The sequence below is a fragment of the Orbicella franksi genome, chromosome 2 (assembly GCF_964199315.1).
Source record: "Orbicella franksi chromosome 2, jaOrbFran1.1, whole genome shotgun sequence".
Lineage (NCBI taxonomy): Eukaryota > Metazoa > Cnidaria > Anthozoa > Scleractinia > Merulinidae > Orbicella > Orbicella franksi.
This window is the reverse complement of record NC_138146.1, coordinates 17187091-17210501: the sequence shown is the minus strand read 5'-3', so window position 1 is coordinate 17210501 and position 23411 is coordinate 17187091. Positions and strand designations below refer to the sequence as shown.

At 37.5% G+C, this 23411-nt stretch overlaps 1 protein-coding gene and 1 long non-coding RNA gene across 2 annotated transcripts; one reads left to right on the top strand and one right to left on the bottom strand.

The window, feature by feature from the left end:
- Positions 1 to 3490: 3490 nt before the first annotated feature.
- On the bottom strand, positions 3491 to 21602 carry LOC145478361 (uncharacterized). The gene is made up of 5 exons (XR_014048240.1): positions 21508 to 21602; positions 20681 to 20740; positions 12644 to 12712; positions 10818 to 10873; positions 3491 to 3674 (listed from the first exon to the last, which is right to left on the bottom strand). It is a non-coding gene; the product is annotated as an uncharacterized LOC145478361 (long non-coding RNA).
- LOC145478342 (uncharacterized) lies at positions 13250 to 15365 on the top strand. Its single transcript, XM_081456331.1, has one exon. It carries the CDS (start codon positions 13509 to 13511, stop codon positions 15144 to 15146), a length of 1638 nt encoding a protein of 545 aa, XP_081312457.1. The 5' UTR covers positions 13250 to 13508; the 3' UTR covers positions 15147 to 15365.
- Positions 21603 to 23411: the final 1809 nt, after the last annotated feature.

Sequence of the window (23411 nt, the reverse complement as noted above, 5' to 3'; positions counted from 1 at the left end):
GGACATTTAAAGGAATCCAAAAAGAAATTTCGCACCAAACTTTGAAAAACCCAATGGTTCAAAATGATTAAGTTGGCCTTGCAATATGAATAAAGGGCATAATTGCTCGGCTTGAAATCCATATTTATTCTGTGTGGAAGAAAAATTCTCGTTTCAATTTCGTGGATTTCAACTACATCGTTCATAACCTACTCACCGCCATGTTGGTTTCCATATTATGGTCATTATGATGCAAATTATATAGCAATTCTATTGGAACAAACGATTTAAAATAAAGGGATTTTGACCAAATTCGTACAGTTTGGCGCTTTCTTAAAGTACTTTCAAAGTCTTTGTTTATGAGAAGAAATGGTCATTTTTTGCTGATTTTCACTACGTTTCTAAGCTACTGCTATGGGTGACCTTGAATGACCTTCAGTGGCATGTGTTCACGCTAGCCGCAATGTTGGTTTCAGTGGCTTCACATTAAGATGCAAATTAATCACGCAAAACGACAGCTTGAAGTTAGGAGATTTCGACTAATTCCTTTTTATTTCATGCTTTCTTTGAATAGAATATACTTGAATTTTAGAACTGAACCTCCGAATCTTTTGAATTTTTCAAGAGGAAAAGATAAAATGCTCGATTCTGACTAATTTGGATCACTACCTTTACAACTGCTGACCAGTCTAGATGACCTTGAATGACCTTCCACAGGGTTTGATTGTTTCATTCTGATGCAAATTAACAGGGGCACCCAACGACCGTTTTCTCTCTAATGCTGTTAGATGCTGTTTTAGGCTATCTGGAGTACTTTTAAAGCTCTGTAGGTTAATTTTAGGTTGCACTAAAAAAATTTTATCTGTTCGGATATTCTAGGGGAACTTGAGTATTCTCGAATTTATTAGGGCTTTTTTGTCCATTTCCCGAAAACCTTAGGTCTTATCGCCTTTCCGAAAATGATAGCTGACCTTTTTTCGGTACTCAAAACGACATTTTCAACAGTCCGAAAACAACAGACATTAAATTTCTCATATCACGAAAGTTCGAGGTGCCAATTCTCTCAAGAAAATCAGAGGGGATTAAAGGCCTTCCGAACAGATAATTTACCGAACCGATCCGTTGGGTGCCCCTGAATTAACAAAGCGATTTAAAAACGGTCAAACAACCTTTGGAGATTTGACCAAATTTGGCGGAATATAACACGATTTTAGGCACAATCACAGAGAGCAGTCCTTTTTTCAAACTTTTCCTAAACACAATGTTTAACCCATCAAGAATACATGTAAACAATCATTTGTTACTTGCAGCTTTGGACGATAATTGGAAGGCGACTCCTTCTTAATGTGGATGGTTTTATTTTTCCACAGATTACCTCTTTTATCAGCATTGCAGAGGGACGAGGGCACAGTTTCTCAAGGATGTTATGCTTTCATGGATTCTCGTGGACGCTAGATGCTTTAGGACAAGAAGAGGAGTAAATCACGGCGTATGATTTACATAGTGTATAACTCGATAGGTAAAGAACACTAATTATACCGACTTAATTTTAAGCCTTTTATTCTACGAACAATCAGGACATCAAATTTCTTCTTACAAACTCGGTTAGATGACGAGACCTGAACTAGGGAAAATTGTCTTGATATACATCCAAATTCTCATAACTAGTATTAAAGGAAATGTATGCTATTTAGCAAGGAGAATTAATATTTCAAACTCGAAAGCGCGGACCCATGTTTTGTTTGCCAAAAACCTAATTATTTTTTTCATTGATTTGAATTTTTTTAAGGAATTTCATCTTTCACTTTACAGCACAATTAACTGTGAACATTGCCAATTCTAAAAATCTCGTTGTACTTTTTTCAAAACTGTAGTCCTAAATTTGCTGTCATGGTTGTCATGCAACAAAAAGTACAAGTTTTGAAGCTATTTATTTTACGGCGCAATTATTTTTCAATGTTCCGAAAAGATCTCGCCGTATTTCTTTCCTCCAGAGACTTAATTTCATTGTCGGTCATGAAACTATATGTAAATTTTTAAAAGTCATGTCGCCTTGCTTTTCACGGAGCAATTAATTGTGAGTGTTTATTTATGTCTCGAGCTCGACGTACTTATTTCTACCAGAGTCTAAACTTGTTGTCAGTCACAGAACTCGATCTAGCTTAATTTTTCGAGTTAATTTGGCCTTAGCTTCTATTTTACGGCTCAATTGATACTGGATTTTTTTCAAAAGATCTCTTGTCGTAATTTGTTTCCTTTAGAGAAGTGATTTCATTGTCGACCACAAAACTACTGCCGTAATTTTTGAACTGCTGTATGTGACCGTTATGGCCCTATTCTCCCAGAGGAGAGCTAGGAATTAGTATATGACCGTAAATTACGCAGTGAAAGAATTCACGAAATAACCTGAAGAAGACAACACAAATCATAAAATATTACCGTAATAGGGTGCAAATAGCAAACCAACAGGGTTATTCTTAAAGCTAACACATAATTTCTGGTCAAATTTTCTTGTTATTCAATCTTGTTACATTTTCGTGTGGTGTCTTAGCATGGGTCCGCGTTAAGTTTGTTTTCAACGCTTTGAAAACTTCAAAATCTTATCAAGTTAACGGAAAATTAGTTTATAAATCTGAAATGACTTGACACAAGAATTTTTCGCGAAAGGAAAATGTCTATTATTCAGAATTTTCCGGCAATATTTTGTACCTACTTAGTAAACATTGCTTGTAAAAGCGAGACAAATTTTTACTTGAATCTGTAATTTCAATTTCGAACACGAAATAGTTATTGTATTCCTCAGATTGTTGTAATTACTACTTAGATATTTTTCAGACTTCGAAATAATTGTGAACTGTTTTAAATAATTACTTTGGTCGATAGAAACAGACATTTTACGACTCTTAAAATCACTCTGCATCTATTGACCTTAGTTGTTAGTTAAACAGTTTTTATACTTGTAAATATCTACTCAATAAAGATCACAACTTGTAAATCAGTTATCAATTAAAACTTTATTGAATTGAAATAAAGAAACAATATTGTAATCAACAAATGAGTCTTGTGTCACTTAATTAAAAAATGCGCGCTTTTAAAGGGGCCTGGAAACTAGTCGAAATGTAGGCTATCTCTTTTACTATTTTTTGACTATGTAGGGTTGCCGACGCGGAAAAACGTTCTGCACTTTTAAACAGGGTCTAGTAACAAGTCAAAATAAAGGCCGACTTTTGATGAGCCAAATCTGACTGCAAACTGCAGAGATTTTTCCCGCCAAAAGACTTAGTTTATTTTTGACAAATTTCTAGACTCCATTTAATAGTGCAGACTTTTTTCCCGCCAAAAGACAGTTTATTTTTGAAAAATTTCAAGGCACCGTTTAAAAGCGCGTGCTTTTTTTCCGCCAAAGACTTATTTTAGTTTTGAAAAATTTTTCAGCACCGTTCAGAAGCGCACACTATTTACTATTTCTCGCCAAAAGACTAAAAAATCAAACGCCGAAAAGACGAAATATGGCTTTATGGCTTCTTGCTCCGACACATTTTAACCTTGACAAATGTCCAGCGAGTTTTCGCATTCTTTATTAAATATATCTGTGCGCATTCAGCAAAGAAGAAACTTCACGATCAGAGCTTGCAGCAGCTTTATTATACAAAATCAGTCTACAGTGCAGTGAAATGGCGAGTTAGACTTCTTTACTCCTGCAAAAGAAAGATAAAAATTAGTTATATAGAAATAAATAAATGTAATGATAATTAAATCGCGTAACATCGTGTTCAATTCCGATAAAACAAACATTAAAAATTTACACCAAGGCGTGCACATCTTACTCTAAACATTAGCATACGACACAAACAGCTTCGTAACTTTTTGGAAAACATCAAGATAGCGCAAACGCATTGCGCTGTGAAGTACTGAAAATTCGGTTGAGACGAGCAAGGCGTAACTTGTATTCTAACTTTAATTTGTATTTCCCTACTAGGCCTTGTGTTCTTAAGTTCACGGGCTTTTTAATCTCTTGTTTTTGCAAGCTATTCATGCTGAGAATCAAAACGCAGATATCGACAGTTTACCACGGTACAAATAAAATGAAATCTTAATAGTTTCGGAGAAAATTAACGTCGTCACGCGAAATCTAAAAACCATGTTTCGCAAACTTTCTTTGAAATTCAAATGCAAGCTGGCTAAAATAAATGTTGTAATGGTCAAAGGTACACTTCTAACAATAGGTGTTTGTTTGGAACTACAAATTCTCTCTGTTATGTTAATTACCTTACATGACGTGTAAACAGAAATATTGAAATTTTTGTCTTTGTTTTTGTTGCTTCAGCATTTACTAACATCCAAAACTAAATATATTTTTTATTTCCTTAATCTAGACGATAATTCCATATCTGAAATTTATAGTCTCTTCATCCCCAAAAACAAAATGCTCAATTAAGCCGCAAATTCGTTTTCGTAGGAAATGAGAAAAGAAAATGATAATACCAAAATTAATGCTAAGTCGAAGACGTTCCCAATGATATTTGAGCAAACAAATGAAATAATGTCTAATTTTGACACAGGTCGTCAAATTTGGCCACTTAAAAAACAAACTGTTTGAACAGGAATTGATCGTGAAAATAAGAAACCTGGATATTGAAAAGCCCCCATCAGCTGCACTACTCATACTAACATATTAAACGCTTACATTTTAACAATACCTCTGACTTTGAGAACAAGAATTACGTGAAAAAGAGTTAATGAAAAAGAAAAACCTGGATCGTTGCAACAAATCGCGACTTTTCCAGTTAGAACCACCATCTCGGAGAAGATCTGAACGGAATTGCGTGTGAATTATTACTGCTGAAGGAAACAATCGCGAAGAAAAGGACTCCGTTTTTTTCTTTATTTTCTGTTTCATTTATTTCACTTATCCACGGCCGCAATTTAGGTTGAATTTGATAATTAAATTTTCAGGAGTTATATCTAATGGATTTATTTCTAATCCCGTGCAACTGTCGACAAGATTTTGATTTGTCATAAAATTTTGTTGTTGCCATGGAGATATGGACATCGAGTCTTTCAGTAGTACCGCAAACTGTGATGTGATGCAAAAGCAATAATTTGTCAAACTTTAAAACTTAAAATTTTTCACTATGACTCAATGAGCTTTATTCAGCTATGATAGCCACCATGTTGGTTCCGCATTACTATGTTAATTAGCTACGTGGTCTGCCAGGAGCCAAACACTCCAAAGAGGACAATTCTCAGAGTTTATCCTAATATTTCATTATTTATGCCAAAATCATTTTGAGATAAAAGATAGCTTTGATATAACTAGTATTGGCTTGGAATATCAACTCGACAACAGAAGCCATAGAAAAATTCCAAAACAACCCGAAATTTGGTATATTATCTACTGCAATATCCTAAGCATGCAATGCCTGTAAAATAATCCTTCATCGTTCAAAGAATTTGACGTGCATGGTGATAAGACATCATCATTGCGGCTGAACAGATTTAGGTTTAACTGCCATCTCAAAGAAGACCTCAAACCCTATTATCTATCAGACAACTATACGTTACAAAAATAAAACACGAATAAGAAAGAAATGGACGTATCGATGAAATTAAGAACGATATCTATGTGAACACTTCCAGCTATGCAGTAGGTCAATGGACGTACAGATATCAGTGGAATGAGGAAGGGGGGTAGCGGGTAGGGGGATCAACCCCCAGCAGTTCTCTTGTTAGAAATTCTTTGAATGAAAAGATTCAACTTTTGAGGTGTTTTAATTTGCCCCTAGGTGATTTAGGGCACTTTTCAGTTTTGAAGGACATCGTTACTTAATTAGCAGATAAGACAGAGAAGAAACGTACTTTTTAAATTTTATCCGAAAATGATTTCCATTTGCATTTAAAACTCCAAGGCGAACTATAAACTCGTGAAAAGTAGTCGAGACAATTACAATCTTTAGAAAAAGGTAATAGAGTTCTAAAAATCAAAATTATTTGAAAGATATAGGAGAGAAAAGTTTCCCCCTTTCCGGCCCACCCCCCGAGTCAACATAAACTATAGGTAGGCATCGGCAATCACAAACTATGTATTTTGAAAAGCCTATTTTTTCCGCGAATTGTTTGTTCACATAATATGAAAATAAAACTACAAATAGAAATGATAAGGTTGTTTTGTTCACTGTCCTTTTCTTAATTATTCAAAAAGGGCGCATGTTTTTCCCCAATTGCTAGATAAGTTCAAAATCAGAATTATTTTTCCGAAACATATATAAGCAGCTAGTTGTAGCATCTTCTGCAATTTGAATGCAAGTAGCCGATGAAGTGTTCACATAAAAGCAAGGGCAGCGTCATACAAACTTTTCCCACCCCCTCCCCCACACTCCTCAGTGTACGTCCAAGGACCAATTCGCACTTTTCTTAAAAAAAAAGCCCAGTGTGATTTAGTCTACTTAAAAAAAGAAAACAAGTCTCAAACACTTTCAAAGGCAATAAATGATGACTTCACATAACATGAACTGAAACTACGCTTTAGCTTGAATTCTATAAGATTGATGACAATCACTAGTCGAGAGTTCCTCCATTCTGGTCGTTAAACTAATGCAAATACTCTGCAATCTCAGCACCGAATCTAGAATAGCGGTTTTTATTGCCTTGAAAAACCTGCGCTAAACGATGCTCAATCTGGGTCGACCTTGAAATTACCTCTTGATAGTGTGAACGTCAACGATCACATGAAAATCTGTCATGACACATTAACAAACTTTTTTTAATGTTATTCAGTGAACATGCCATGTTAAGTGCTGGCGTAAAGAACATCACAGAGCTTAATGTCAAAATTTTTTCACGTTGTATCTCAGTTGTGTTAACATTCAGTTAAATTCTGCTTTCAAAGCTTTCCACCTATAAAGTCATGCTATCCTAGTTTAACATAGTAAATGGTTTGAACCCAGGAGTATCAGTAGTTCGTTTAGTGTGATAGTCCACGTGAGGCCGAACTCTGAAAACAACTGTTGTTGGTAACTGGCGCTTGGATAACCTGAGCGGAAGTCATCTTCAGAGTCAAGTGAAGGGTGAAAAGTTTTTGTTAATTGACTGTGTTGTAAATTTGGTCCGTTGAAACTGATTGGTCAGTTTAGCCGTGACGTGCGAGACTCGAGTAAAGATTGTCAACAGTCATTGGTCGGTTATGGTAAGTTGCGATCCGTCTATTGTTAGTCAAATGAAGTCGTTCTGTTCGAGGCCCTTCTGTCGGGTTCGTATCTGTCATGAATAAGTCGTTTTTAAGGTGACGTTAGTTGTTGACATCAGTTTGTTTAGTGTTTGTTTCAAGTTGGTGTACCAGCTCTCCAGGGTCAGTCGTTGACAGTAGTTTGTCACTGTAGGTTACGTATTGAGCAGAGTCTCAGTCACTTTTGTGACGAAGTTCAGCAATGCGATTGTTGGCTTCACCATTACTCGTCGTTCGTTGGTGTGCAGTCAGTTCACCAATCACTGTAGGAGACCTGGCAGTCGGAGCGTTTGATCTTTTCTACTACTCCCTGTCTGTAGTTGGGTTCGTCCCTGTGTTTGACATTAGTCAGTGAGTGACTTAAGGTAGTTATAGGTTTGTGAGCTATGCGGATGTTGTAGGGCTGTAGGATAATCGCCCAATAGTCTCAGAAGTGTCTTTAATTCAAGGAATACTGTAGCCACTGGATTTCTGTTCGTTTTGACAGTTTTAGTAAGTTGGTGAGTCAGCGTTGTAGTTGTTCTTGCTTCAACGGTCCACACTTGTAACACCACTTTTCACTCGACCCTGCCGAAGAGGTTTTTCCGCTCAGGTTATCGAAAAGTCATGTCACCAACAACAATTCTTTTCAGAACTACCCTGACTCAGACGATCACACTAATCGAACTACTCTATCTTGATATACAAAGTATATTAATCTAGTGATATTGTGATATTTCCTAGGATATTTCCAATGATTTTTGAATGGCCTAAAATATTATGCAATGTATGGTTTACTGTGAAATAATTTTCTGATAATGAGAGTTTTGTTTGAAAATTTGCAGTATTTAACTGAAAATAATTCACGACAAAAGAAACAGATGAATATGCGGAAACAGACTGGACCATACGCTTCTTCAAACATCAACAGATTGATAAGTAAATCTTTTACTAAGTATCTTAAGGTGGCTGACAACACTTTGCAGTATTTTTCTACACTTCTACTTTGATGGATCAATACTATAGCTCTTGTTCTGTTAACACAACAATAATAATATCAAACAAATGCCATGCAACATTGGTGAACACGTTATGATCGTTACCGTGACATCACAAGTTACCATTGATAACAACTGTATAACCTGTTTAAACTGAACACTCTTAATTTTAGCTTTATAAGCCTATTAATAAACAACGAGCTAGGTGACCCTCACTTTTTTTTATAATCAAGATGTTTTCAAAAGGCTTTAGAAATTTGTAGGAGCGGGTACCCCAAACTGGTTGGCTTGTTGTAGACATTGGTAAATATTAACCTACCATAACATTAATCTATGCGGACGTTTTCAAGGCAACGCAGCTGTTTGTTTTCGGAGAAATTGTCTAAAATTGCATTTAAAATAATAACAAAGCGAAGAATATTTCAAGGATAAAACAAAAGAGAGTTTGTTCAAACTTGAGGTTGTTGTCACCTGTTCAAACTTGTCGTTCTAAAATCGAGAGACGAGAAACCGCATATAATCTAAGGGACTCTGAGAATAGACTACCGGTAAGTGTTCCATTGTCGCGCGCAAACTATTACGCGCATTCTTTGAAACAGTCTTCCTTGTGACTTAAGATGACTTAAAACAGTTTCCGCAACTTAGATTTTGATGGGTCGTTACAACCACTCTTTATCACTTGATACTAAATCGTGTTATCAAAAAACTGCCCAATCATTGGTGAACACGTTTTTATTATTTTCGTGACGCAACAGGTTAAAAAACGGCAGCTTATAATTCAACTAGTGAGACAATCTCAGATAGTGCAGAGCGCAATTGATAGCTCTGGTACAGTAGTCCCATAAGTACTCACCCCTACTCGGTTCACTTCCGGTTTGTGTCTATCTTGGTAGTCTGCTACGGCTTTTCCCCTTTGCAGTGTGTATGTTTCAAGGTTGTATTTTCATTCAAGGTCCAAACATTACGCACAAATTAATTACTACTGGTGCTTTAAGTTGATTTTCGTTCATTTTAAATTCAACAATACGCTGAAGCAGCAAACGTGACAATTTAGCTCTTCACGCCAACTTTGTAACTTGATACTTTTGTTTTCCTCGCAAAGCCATGTAATATGAAACCCCTGTTTTCTCCAAAACATACGGAAGATGTCCTTGTTTTTTGGAGATAAATGAAAGAAAGTTAAATATCTGATGTAGTGATCAAGAAACGGAACAGAGACGATGTTTTACTAAAAATGCAAATTTTTACCGATGAACAAGAACTAATTTAATTATCAGATAGTCACGAAATACCACTTTCTTTTTCTGTTGCCACCTTTGTTGTTAACAATAAAACAATTCAAAATTAACACACAACGATATTGATGGCTGAGAAGCTTTTCAACGAAAAGTATTGAAGATAAACAGCGCTACTTGGCCGATATGAATGAGTCTCCTCAAAGACTGATTAAATTAATTTGCGCTTTCATTAGGTGCCGCGGCGTCTGCAGCAATATTTGAGCATTTTCCTGGTTTCTTTTGTTACAAATTCACAATTTGCGGAGCATTAACGCCACTAACTTGAGAACTTTTCGGTCTCTCTTACAGACACAATTAAGGCAAGAAATAAACAAGTCGCTAAGGAGAAGCAATATATTTGAACTCTGACAGGCACACTATTGTAGATTGAAAACAGCAGATGATATCTGTTGAACCGACCTGTTTGTAATTCTAAAAGCTACGCAGCCACAGTAACGTTTCACTTTTGCAATAAAAAGGGACAACTGGCGCTACCTGAAAAATAACTGCCGTCCTTGGTCACATGACACGATATATAAAATACTGCGTGTAAAGATAGTGTATAACACTAACAATGCTAGAACGCATGCGTCTTACATGTTGAGCTCTACCATAAAACCACTCAACATTTGTGCGTGATTCCGTATGCAATGTATCCTTCACCTAATATAGAAGCCACGAACCCTAACTAATCTACGCATGCGTTTAGGGCAAATTAGTTTTGTTCTAAGGAGAATGGTACCACAAGGAGAGCAAGGGGTTACCTGAAACAAATATATAGCTTTGCGATGTTCAAAGTTAAGCGACGGCGATGGAATGTGTTTTACGTAGAGTACACATGTACCTTTCCCACCCTACTCCCATTACTTCCTTGCCTCTAGACTAATTAATTAATTGAAATTAATTAATTAAACAAACATTAAAGTTTACACCTTAGCGCCATAGGGCCATAGCGTCATAGCGCCTTAGTTCCTTAGCGGCAGGCAACCCCCATAACCATCCCAATAGTGCACTCTGCACTAAAAACGGCACCTGAAGGTAGGGTTCAGAGCCACCTTAATTTTCGAAAAGTCTTAAGACCTATTCAATTCTGTGTCGGAAAAATTCCCAGATCGAAAAGTCCACATGATGATGGTTGTCACTGACTAGAAAATATATTTAAAATAATCAATTTAGTACCCAAGAAGAGTAGTTTTCAATGTAATCTCGTGAACACAACCAATGGACGCCAAAGGGGGGAGACACACATGTCCAATCACCATTGTTTTTGATTTTGTACCTTAGATAGCATTACACACTCGATTGAAAACTGCTCTAGATATCTAGGTAAACAAAATAAATGAATCAAAGGTTGTAAACTTACCATATTAAATCTCCTTGTTACGAAGGTAGTAGATCACAATCACCGCTTTGAGCTGCAAAAAGTAAGAAATAAGAATCAAAACTGTAAACTAATTAATTGCACCATTATTTACAATTATTGTTTAATAACATAAGTAACATGGTTTGTACTTATTTTAGATTTTATACTCCATAGCATACCATTTTGACACTCGGTCGGCCATTCGATCAAGCACTCAATTAATCAATTGATCCATCAAATCAAGCAAGCTAGCAGTCAGCAAGCAGTCAGTCTGTCAGTGACTCAGCACGTCACGCAGACAGTCAGTCAGTCAGTCAGTCAGCCAATCAGTCAATCAATCAGTCAGTCAATTAATAATTATTCATTCACTCAGACAGGCAGGCAGGCATGCAGAGTAAGTGCGCATGATCATGTGGGCGTCCAATTACAGGTATTCAGTTTGAACTTTTTGTAATTGGATGCCCACGTAATTAAGTGCGCTTTAATGGCTTCCTTTGCAGTGTTTCCTGCAGTTTTCAAAACTTGTGAAAAATGTTGCTCAAAAGAAGATTTCAAAAGACATTTTAATTCTGAAATTTGTTATAGATACAATTAATTAATAATTGGACCTCGTGTTGTACAATTCAGGGAGTAATAATGCTCGTAATTTCAAAATCAGTATCATGCTTTGCACTGGAACGATTTTAAAATTACTTGCGCGATTACTCTCTGAAGTGTACTCCACTTAGTCCAATAACCATTACTGATCAATCAAACAGTAAATCAAATCAATCAATTCACTCAGGCAAACAATCAGGCAGTTACTGAGTCAGTCATTGACTCATTTAGTCCATCAGAAAGTCACTTTGTAAGACAGTCAGTCAGTCAGTCACAGACAGTGAGGCAGTCAGATCCAGTCATGCAGTCCATATGAGTCAGTCAGTTTGCAAGTCATTCACCCATCACTCTGCAGTCAGTCAGGGGGACAGTAAATTAATCAATACGTAAATCAGTAAATCAATCAATCAGTGGTTTATACAGGCAGACAGGCAGTCAATCAATCAATCAATCCATCAGTCAGTCATTCTGGCCTTCAATCAGTGAGTCAGTCACTTAGTCCTGCTTGCAGTTACTCAGTAATTCAATTAGTTAAAACAATGAGAAATTAAAGGTGGCAATATTTTGTCACTGTTGACCGGGCTATATAGATATGTAATTATAATTTAACATTTTGTAACTTATGGGTTAATAACAGTAGCATACATGTAAGTCAGGCTGATCATGAAAAGGGCATCTGTTGAGTTAGGAACTGACGAATTGCTTTAGACTTTACTGCACAGTTCAAACCAGCCACATGATATCTAATCCATGCTGTAGTTAACCATGTTAATAAATCAAGGGGTAATGTGTAATGTTAAGAAACAGAGAGAATTCTCAGTCAAAATTATTTCTTATGTAACAAACATGCACAACACAATCCCTTGCCTCCCCAACCTCTATCCCTTTCAAGTTTGTTGTTACAGTTCTGGAGAAATTTGTTCTTTGAAATTTGTAATTTGATTTTCAGAGCTGGGCTGTTTGAAAGCTAATAAACCTATTCCACTGAGAATGGAGGTTTTAATTTCTCTTGTACAAAAGTGGTGTTTTAATTTCCCTGTCAGTCAGTGTCAAAGCTGGAGGACAGAAAAGTATAAACAGAAAAACCTTACTGAAAAGGTATAAAATTGGGTGAAATCTTTCTTTTTTTCATTAATGCCAAATTAGCTTAGTCACGATTTGAACAATAAAAGGGCGCAAGTTTTCTTTTTGTTAAGTCAACAAAAAAAATGGTGTAAACACATACCCCTGCTTGTGAAACTTGTGAAGTGTGCATTCCTTTAAGTCATCACTGCCTTTGTTTTGCCTTGTTATCCTAATGAGAAAAAAATAGAAGTCAGGTGACTAAAATATATGCACTAGAGTTCTGTTTTAGCAACAATTAACAAACAATCTGTCAAATAATCCACACTCACTCTGTGTGTCAGGAACTCACTCAATCAATCAGTCATTCAGTCAGAAATTCATTCATTCAGTCACTCACTCACTCACTCACTCACTCACTCACCCACTCGCTCTCTCAGGCAGATAGCAGTAGCAAGGCAGGCCATTAACAAGTTGGTCAGTAAGTTCATCAGGACACCAATCAGTTGATCATTTAGTCAATCAATCAATCAATCAATCAAGCAGTCAAATAATGAATCAGTAAATCCTTCAGTCAGTCACTCACTGCAATCAGCAATCAGTGAGTGAGCCAATTAATCCCTCAGGCAGTCACTCTTATCAACCAGTAATGACAAGAAGAATCTAATAGTGGCAATATTTTGTCTCCATAGACAAAATATACACTGGGCTATCTGAAGATCAATTGAAAAGTGATTAAGGTTTTAATTTCATGTCAAAGTGTTTTCTTATAAGATTAAATTTGGAAATACAGTTAACAATAAAGATTAGCGAAAAAACTGAGCAACGACGTTTCGGTGTCATCCTGGCACCATTTTCAAGTTAAAAAATATTTGTGCGAAAAGTAAACTAATTTATACCAATGGTAGAGGTGCGAAATTGAATAAATTAAGATTAAGATAGCTGTTCAATGTTCATGTTCATTCCAATGAGGTGTCAAACACTGGTAATGAGTTCAGTGTCTGTTCAAAGCCTAAACAATATTCCTTATGGATAAGGCAGAATATGTTCGCCTTTTGAGTGAATCTTCCATCAACGATACAGCTAAATTTACCGCCGTAAGTTCGGAGAGACCCAAGACGCGTGGACGACCGCTCAAAAACTACCACCCTTTACTGCAGAAGGAGAAACACCTTAAATCTGTCGTGCGCAAAATTCTCCCAAAACAGATTGCCGACTCAGTTTGCCCGAAAGGATCACGACTCGCCCATCTTTATGGTCTGCCAAAGACTCATAAAGAAAAACTCGCGATGAGGCCCATTCTATCCGCCACAAGTACTTACAACTTCGCCCTCGCGAGATGGCTCGACGATAAACTGAAGCCCCTGTCGATCAACAGCTACACAATATCTGACACATTTTCCTTCGCTGATGAGATTCGCAATCTGAGCCTCAACGAATCTGACATCTTAGTATCTTATGATGTCTCTTCGCTATTTACGAACGTCACACTACAAGAAACCATCGAGATCCTTGCTGATAGAGCTTTTGTTGACAACTGGTTCAACAAAACACACCATCTAAACATCAGCAAAGCTGATCTAATTGAACTGTTGTCAGTAGCAACAAAGGACCAGCTATTTCAATTTAACGGTCAACTCTACCAACAAATTGATGGAGTAGCGATGGGCTCTCCCTTGGGTCCCCTAATGGCCAATACTTTTCTTTGTTCTATCGAGGAAAAGCTACAAAACGAGAACAAGTTGCCAGACTTCTACAGACGCTACGTGGATGATACACTAGCCACAATGAAAGACATACCAACCGCAGAAGCCTTTCTGAAGACTTTGAACAACTGTCATCCATCCATATCCTTCACCATGGAGATCGCATCTAACGGTAAGCTACCATTTGTCGGCATTGAAATATGCAAGAAGGGCTGTAAGCTGGTAACAAGTGTTTACCGTAAACCCACAAACACTGGTCTCCTCTTACACCACCAAAGTCATGTCGACAACCGCTATAAAAGATCTTTAGTTAAAACCATGTTAAACCGTGCTTACCGCTTGTCCTCAACATGGGAACTATTCTCAACAGAATGCGAACGCCTTAAACTGATCTTTTCTAACCTCAAGTACTCAGATTCTCTTGTGAACTCCACCATCACCCGTTTCGTTAATTCAGTGATGTCACCAGACACAAGATCGACGCCTCCAACAGAGAATATCTACCGCATTGTCCTGCCTTTTAAAGACCAGAAATCAGCGGACATAGTAAAGAAACATCTCTCGGACTTGAGTAATAAACTTGATCACAAACTACAGCCGGTGTTCAGAAGCCGTAAAATTGGCGATGATCTCAAAGTACAAGAGCCAAAACCACCTTTGATCAATCAACAGTGCGTTGTTTATAACTATATATGTGATCTGTGTGATGCAGAATACGTCGGTTACACTAGCCGTCATCTTTACAAGCGCATTGAGGAACACCGATTTACCGCCATCGGAAAACACCTTCAAAATGAACACCGAGTTGATACAGTTGGTGACCTGACTAACAACTTTAAGATCCTAAAGAAATGTCAGGGAAAGTTCGATTGCTTGATCCACGAAATGTTGTGGATTCGCAAGAAGAAACCGAGCCTTAACACACAGTCAGACTCCATTCGCGCAAAAGTATTTGTTTAGGCTTTGAACAGACACTGAACTCATTACCAGTGTTTGACACCTCATTGGAATGAACATGAACATTGAACAGCTATCTTAATCTTAATTTATTCAATTTCGCACCTCTACCATTGGTATAAATTAGTTTACTTTTCGCACAAATATTTTTTAACTTGAAAATGGTGCCAGGATGACACCGAAACGTCGTTGCTCGGTTTTTTCGCTAATCTTTATTGTTAAAAGTGTTTTCTAGCTGCAATATTTTGTGGCAAGGAATGACATATTAAAATGTTTATTGCCAAGTCAAATATGTTTTTTCAGTTGCATTGTATTGTGGAGTTTGAAATTAAAAGCCGGAGAAAAGAAAATTTGAACAGAAAACCATGTGAATTCTTGTATCATCCTGGTTATCCCGAGTAAAAGAGAGATAAAAAAGAAGTCAGAAGACTTACAGACAAGTTTAGAGTTCTTCAATGTACTTGGACCTCAGTTAACAAACAGCATGCCAGTCTGGTCAGTCAGTCAGGACGTCAGTCAGTCACTAAGTCAGTCAATCGATTACTTACTCAATCGATCAATTATCCAGTCAGTCACTTAGGAAGATAGTCAGTCAGTCAGTCAGACAATTAATCAGTCATTCAATCAATCAGTTCAACACTCGAACAATCAGCCAGTCACTGAGGAAGATGATCACTCACTCACTCACTCAGGCATCTAACCAGACAATCAGTCAATCCCACAAACAGCAGTCAAACAATCAATCAATCAGCATGTAGACAGTCTGTGAGTCAGTTAGTTAGTCCCTCAAGCAGTCACTCAGTAAGTCACTCAGTTGTAAACCAATAATGGGAATTTAAAGGTGGCAATATTTTGTCTCCATTGAATGCCATCAAAGATGTACATACAAGTATGACAAAAGCATGTTATTTATGGGTAAAAAATGCTGCTGTCATTCAAGATAATCATGAGCTGAGTGTCTACACAGTTGTTTAGAAGGTGATGCCAAAAATGTATAGATCCCATCTAAATGCCACACTGACCACAATCATAGTTAGTAGTTAACTATGCCACAATTGAAAGGCCGCGTGCAAGAACGTCCCCTAGATTTTTCGGCCATTTTTGAAAGTGCTTAAAACTAGCTGAATTTTGGCATGTGGGCTTCGTTTCACCTGAGAAACATTGCTCTGAAGTTTTTTTCGCTGGGTTGCTTTTCATTCTCGAGAAATAACGTATGCAAAAAAGGCACACAGGTTGGAAAAACCGAGTGGTTTATTGCATACGCAATATCTCGAGAACGAAGCGAACTTTAGCGCGAAAACTACGGGACATTGCTTAACATACCTGAACGAAACTGCATGCGAAATTTGGAGCGTTTTCGACAAAGTTCACCTTTGATTAAAATACCTGACGCCCTTTTCCCGCCGAGTCCTTCAAATAAACGAAGCCGGGCCTTTGTTATGATAAACAGAGCCGATCCTTTGTTATAATAGCCAAGCCAAGCCTTTGTTATAAGTCGAAGTCTCGCCTCGGTTTATTATAACAAAGGATCGGCCCGCCGCGACCGCAAGGACTTTGATTTTACTTAGAAACCAGCAAAATATCAATTTCACGCAGCTTATATAAGCTCAAATTTGTTGATTTCAGGTCAAAAGTGCTTAAAATGTTGACTCATGTTAACGCGCGGCGGCAAGGATGTTGATTTCTCTTAGAAAGCAGCAAAATGTCAATTTTACGCAACGTAAAAGCTCAAAAATGTCGATTTTAGGTCAAAAAAGGTTTAAATGTTGATTTCATGTTAACCCATGACGGTAGGGATGTTGATTTCACTTAGAAAACAGCAAAATGTTAATTTTTCGTAGCGTATAAACTCAAAAATGTTGATTTCAGGTCTAAATAGGTAAAAATGCTGATTTCACGTTAACGCGTAACGGCAAGGATGTTGATTTCACTTAGAAAACAGCAAAATGTTAATTTCACGCAACGTATAAGCTCAAAAATGTTGATTTCAGGTCTAAATAGGTAAAAATGCTGATTTTACGTTAACGCGTGACGGCAAGGATGTTGATTTCACTTAGAAAACAGCAAAATGCTGATTTCACGCTGCGTATAAGCTCAAAAATGTTGATTTCAGGTCTAAATAGGTAAAAATGCTGATTTTACGTTAACGCGTGACGGCAAGGATGTTGATTTCACTTAGAAAACAGCAAAATGCTGATTTCACGCTGCGTATAAGCTCAAAAATGTTGATTTCAGGTCTAAATAGGTAAAAATGCTGATTTTACGTTAACGCGTGACGGCAAGGATGTTGATTTCACTTAGAAAGCAGCAAAATGCTGATTTCACTCAGCGTATAAGCTCAAAAATGTTGATTTCAGGTCTAAATAGGTAAAAATGCTGATTTCACGTTAACGCGTGACGGCAAGGATGTTGATTTCACTTAGAAAACAGCAAAATGTTGATTTCACGCAACTTATAAACTAAAAATTGTTAATTTCAGGTCTAAACAGGTAAAAATGTTGATTTCACGTAACGCGTGACGGAAAGGATGTTGATTTCACTTAGAAAACAGCAAAATGTTGATTTCACGCAACTTATAAACTAAAAATTGTTAATTTCAGGTCTAAACAGGTAAAAATGTTGATTTCACGTAAAGCGTGACGGAAAGGATGTTGATTTCACTTAGAAAACAGCAAAATGTTAATTTCACGCAACGTATAAGCTCAAAAATGTTGATTTCAGGTTTAAATAGGTAAAATATGGCGGCCGGAAAATAGTGTTAACATCTGGAACTTACTTTGGTTATCTGGGACAATGATTATCTGCACTGAACAAATAAACATCAAATAAGCACTTTTCTAAATACAGCAACGTCTTAAATGGCTAAAAATCACGAGATAAATACATATTTTTCGACAAACGCGATCGTAGCTTTATGTCACGCACCGCCTAACAGATTAACAAATTAACCCGTCTGCGCAACGTACGGGTCTCCATACATCTGCATGTCCGCTGATCCCAGAAGTTCAAAACACTACAAATCATGCCGATATGAAATAAAATCAACGCAACCTGGATCACAGATCTATGTTACAATCGATCGCTGCTTGTTGGCCATTATTACCTTTAAATGAAAAAAGCCGAAACAATCTAGTTACCAGTTCGAGAAACGCGAGCAGAACGTGATCGCAATGCATGCCGGGAAGGGTCTTTACACCTCGTGCGCGGGAAAACATGGCGGTTGATACAAGAGAAATTTTATCACTCAAAAACCAGTTCTCGCTTTCCAAACTTTGACACTAGCAACGCTTGGCAAATGGGCCACAACTCACGAGAGGGTATTTTTCTTGGGCAAGAACTGCTCTTGGACTTTGCTGCCTGGCTCGATCTGACTTCGAACGCCGATAACACGATTACGGTATATCAGCTACCTTCGAAGTTTCAGAACACATTTTGATTCTTTAAAACGTGCTGATGACTTACGGGTTTATCGAGGCTTTATGATGCCTCTCAACCACCAGGCAGGCACATAAGGTACTTTAACACTATGCTTAAGACATTAGTTGACAGAGTTCTAATGCGGCACATCTCTTTTTCGTTCGATGGTATTTCGTTTGCCGCTCGATCGATTCACGTGTTGTGTTTACGTCACAATAACCGATGTAAACAATCTGTTCCCAGATTTCCGCTCTATATACTATTTTCCTTTGACTTTAAGACAGCTAAGATTCAGTGGAATACACTATAAACAGTCTGCCTGTTTGCTGTTCAACAAAATAATAAGGTTTCTTTTGTTTTTTGTTCAACAAAAGATCTCCAAAAGATGCCGCCTAGAAAACTGAGCTTTTTGCATACGTTATTTCTCGAGAACGAAGAGCGCCCCAGCCAAAAAAAATCCAGAGCAATGTTTCTGAGGTACAACGAAGCCTACATGCCAAAATTCAGCTATTTTTGAACACTTTCAAAATGGCCAAAAAATCTAGGGGACGTTCTTGCACGCGGCCTTTCAATTGATCACTCCCTTCCCAACTTCCAGTTACTACAGTTCTGGTAAAATTTGTTATTTGTTATTTGTGTTTTCCAATAGCTGATTTGCACGTTGTCGTCATTTGACTACAGCTACCAGAATTCCTTTCGTTTTCGTTTAATTATTTAATTAATTTTTTAGTGGGGTTTAAATAACAATTCCTCTAATTAGCATAAGATACAGAAAAAGTGAAGAATTCTGGTAGCTGTAGTCAAATAACGGCACACGCGAATCACCAACTGAAAGACTGCAGGCAAAAAATCAATGGCACATGGCTTTCTTGCTTAAATTTTAGCAGAGAAAGATTAATCAGAAAGTTTTCTTTTCTGCTCATTTACCCTTTACACTGTGATTCTCAAATTACGTTAAACTTTGCAAAAGCCGGAGTTCTTTTAGTTTAGTAAGTTAGTATAAACACAAAGAGGTTCTAACCTGGAACGGCTTTACCGGACGGAATTGCCACCTCGGCTTCCATTCCAGGAATGACCTTGCTATCAACTAAGTAGTAAAAACCGTGCTTAATAAGTTCAACGATGGATCTAACTCTCAGTTCTAGATGGCTCAATTGATTTCCAAACAGCATTAACGAGGTAGCCCTGAAGCAGCAGTTGCCATCACCAAATGTTTTGAGACCAATAAATTCTGAAACATGTTCTTGTGGAATTTGTCTCGACCTGACGGTCAATGTTGCCGAGCTTTCCTTCCCGTCATGCATAGCGATACATTCTGTTGACGTTTCGCGGGAAAGTACATGAAAATCAAAATTGGTTAATTTCATATTTTACCATAATTGCTGCTAATCTCGAAATCTGATTGGCTAATTTGCCGTTGTCGACAAGAGTCCATACCACGCTGCTCGCGTCAATGTGTCGCGCAATGCCTTTTTCAGCTCCTACTCAGAAATAAACATTTTCTTTGACGTTGATATTGTAGTAAAAAACAAATCGAAATGTGCTTTAGCGTGGTCTGCACTCTTATTGACAGCAAGTACGCGTCATCACAGTGGTCAAAATTTGTTGTGGATTCACGAGGCGCAGCCGAGTGAGTCTACAATAATGCCGAGTGAGTCCACAACATTTTGACCACTGTGATGACGCGTACTCGTTGTCGATAAGAGTACAGACCACGCTAAACCACATTCGATTTGATAATTTGAAGTTGCACATCGACATCTTTCTGCTTTCGAGTTAAGTCAACATCATTGCTTGCAAACTTTGAAGTGCAACAAACTTCTTCGTCGTTTTGACTCCGAGAAAAGAATTCCAAAGACAGCGGCAGGAGCCTCTTACTCGAAGCCTTTCATTATAACTTTGTGTTTATGTTTGTGAAGTTTAAAATCAGTCGGCGTTAAAACTGGAGCCGGGAAAGAAAGTTTAAACAAGAAAACTCATAATAGGGGTCCAGATCGTAAAAACTCTCGCAAATTCCAGACAAAATCAGTCATGATTTGAACAACCGGGCCCAAGATTTCTTTTTGTTGTGTCTTGATAGATAGAATTGATAGAAACACTTGCCGTTATGTCCTGTATACCTTTATGTCCATATACCTCGTTGTGCAAACTTGTGCGATGTTCGTTCATACTTTGTTATCCTAATGAGGAAAAAAAGACGATTATTACTCAGATGACTAAAAGACATTTACTATAGTTATAATTTGACCGCAGTTAACAACATTAAAAAAAAAACACGGCACAACTGACACGTACACATGAAAAAACTGATGATCATCTTTGGTTTGGAACCCATGAGGACGACACACAAATGATTTATGATTTGCAATCCAGTCTTTTTGTCCACCCACACAAAGTAAACGGCCTAAAACGAATTTTCGAAGACCGTGAATTTGGGATTCTTAACCGTTACAAAAGTTTACTATTCAGTGAAGCCAATGAAACTACAAGAGCTTCAGTTCAAAGACTAAACTCCCCTTCCAACTGAAGGGGAAAAGAAATAATATAACAACAAGAAAATACAAAGCAGAAGCAAAATGAAGCAAAACATAAAATCGTTAAAAGTAAATGCAAAAAATGTTACATGACGTGTGTTTATTATTCGAAATATTTGAGCTTAACGAATTCAATTTAATTAATTTCGAGATTTCATGGCTAATATGACAGTCTTGGCATCATTCAAAGGTGATACCTGTCAATCTATTTTTCTTGGACAGAATGGATTCTCAAACTCCAAGAAGTAAATCGATTTGTGTGCTCACTGTATTTTCAGTCAGCAGGTAAAAGAGCATTTAACCGCGAACATACATTAAATGATGTAAACTGTGCGCCTACTCTTGAAAGTGGAAAAACTTTCAACAAAATAAGTAGCAACTGATTCAAAAGTGGTTTCTATAGTTCTACCAACCTGACAAACATCAAACTGACGAAGACGCACCAGCCACATACATATAAGCGCCCTGTTTAAACCGTGCAAGCTCGACTGAACCTCCATGATTAAGCACGTGCGCCTTGTCTTCACGTCAAATATATCGTTGTTTCTGTCCAATAATCGTTACCTGGCCATGGAGCATATCTGTCTGTTTGAAGTAACATCGTAGCCATCAATTTTACAAGGTTAGGTTAGCGAAATTTTATCTTTTTTGTATAAACGTGGACAGAGCAAGAACCAACAAAGATGATGGCGAATAACTGAACATGAGATGAATAATTAATTATCAGCATTAGCACGTGCATTTTGAATAATTTGCAATGGAAATTATTGACAGCGAGCAGTGTAGTTTAGCGCAATTTGATGCAATTTGGTTGGGAGTAATAATGTCAGAAAAGAAGATTTTTACAGGAAGATGATGGCAAACTGGAGAAATATGTTATAGAAAATTAAATAAAGATCGACCAGTCCATTTAGAATTCAGAGTTCTAGGCGCCTGGTCGGGTTCGCGCAAGGGGGGCTTCTTTATGTGATATGATTGTAAAAAAAACGGCTGATGACATGACTTTTCTGTACGATACTTTCTTCTTTACACTGTTCTTAGCAGGAACACGGCCATAATGTATACCGTTTGCTTTTAAAATTGCATGGCTAATAAGAAATTATTAAATTATCTTCTCTGGCGACTTTGCTCATCGACTTTGCTCCTGCCGCAACGCATACGAGCCTGCTCGTATGCTGTACATTGAGTTGTTCAGTTAGTATAACAACCACAGGCACATGAACTAGGACCACAATTCTTCATTCCTCGTACTGGCCACACTCAAACATTTTTACTTGCATTGATTGTCACCCATCCATCTTCACAGAAATATGACTTTCCCAGTCATAGGACAAGATAGGCCTTCCTACAAATGTCCGGATATTTTTTTGTGATATTCAGAAGTTTCCGAGATATTTAGAAAATATTAAGATATGTAGAGAATTTAGGGACATTTCAGGAAACATTCATAGCTTTCTTGGCTGAGCCTTGTGTTTTCCTCGCTATTTTCTCGAAACAATACTCAATTGAAAGTTAGAAACAACCCAGTTCAGCGATTTTCCACCTGAAAATGTATTCCAATAATGTAATATAAATAAAGCCGCAATTTTCCAAATGTCGGACGCTGGTAACATCGAAGTAAACTGTAATGCAAGGACCACTTGTACAAACAGCAGCGGAGTGAAGCCGGATCTTGGTTTAGATCAGGAACAGCAGTGTAAAATAAAGCATAAAACCAATTAAAAAGGCTGACCGGACGGCTGAAAAGGGTAAATTTAATGCCCAATATTTCTGTTAGACAGGACTAACCTTCTTCAGTGGTTATACTGCAGCTTCAGTGTAGCCCTTGCAGAGGGTTAGTCCTTTCTAACCGAAATATTGGGCATTAAATTTACCCTTTTCAGCCGTCCGGTCAGCCTTTCAATTGGTTTTATAACGTCGAAGTGCCTGACAACCTCGTTTCCAGGGCCTGCCATCTTCTCCTGGAGCGAGAGGGGAGGGTGGGAGGATGTGAGACACTGGGAACAAGGTTGAGTTCCTGAGTTCTCTGCTCCTTTCACTACTGCAAGAAAATTTTGAAAATTTTTGCCTAAGGGATTCAAAATCGGTTCACTTTCAAAATAAAAATAAGGCATATTAATATCTAGAGCACTGATTTTTGGAGCTATGCAGAAAACTTTTTGTGATATTTAGAAAATGTTTTAGAATTTCCGTTAAGGCGATTTTACGGGATATTTGCGGAAAGGCTAGGAGAAAATATGCCGGGTAGAATTTAAAAGCATGAACATATTTCATATTCCTGAGTATTCCAACTTCAAGCCTGCCTGTTGGACAGTCC

Excerpts from the sequence above, each read along its gene's own strand:
- LOC145478342 (XM_081456331.1), top strand. The coding sequence starts at position 13,509 with ATGGATAAGGCAGAATATGTTCGCCTTTTGAGTGAATCTTCCATCAAC.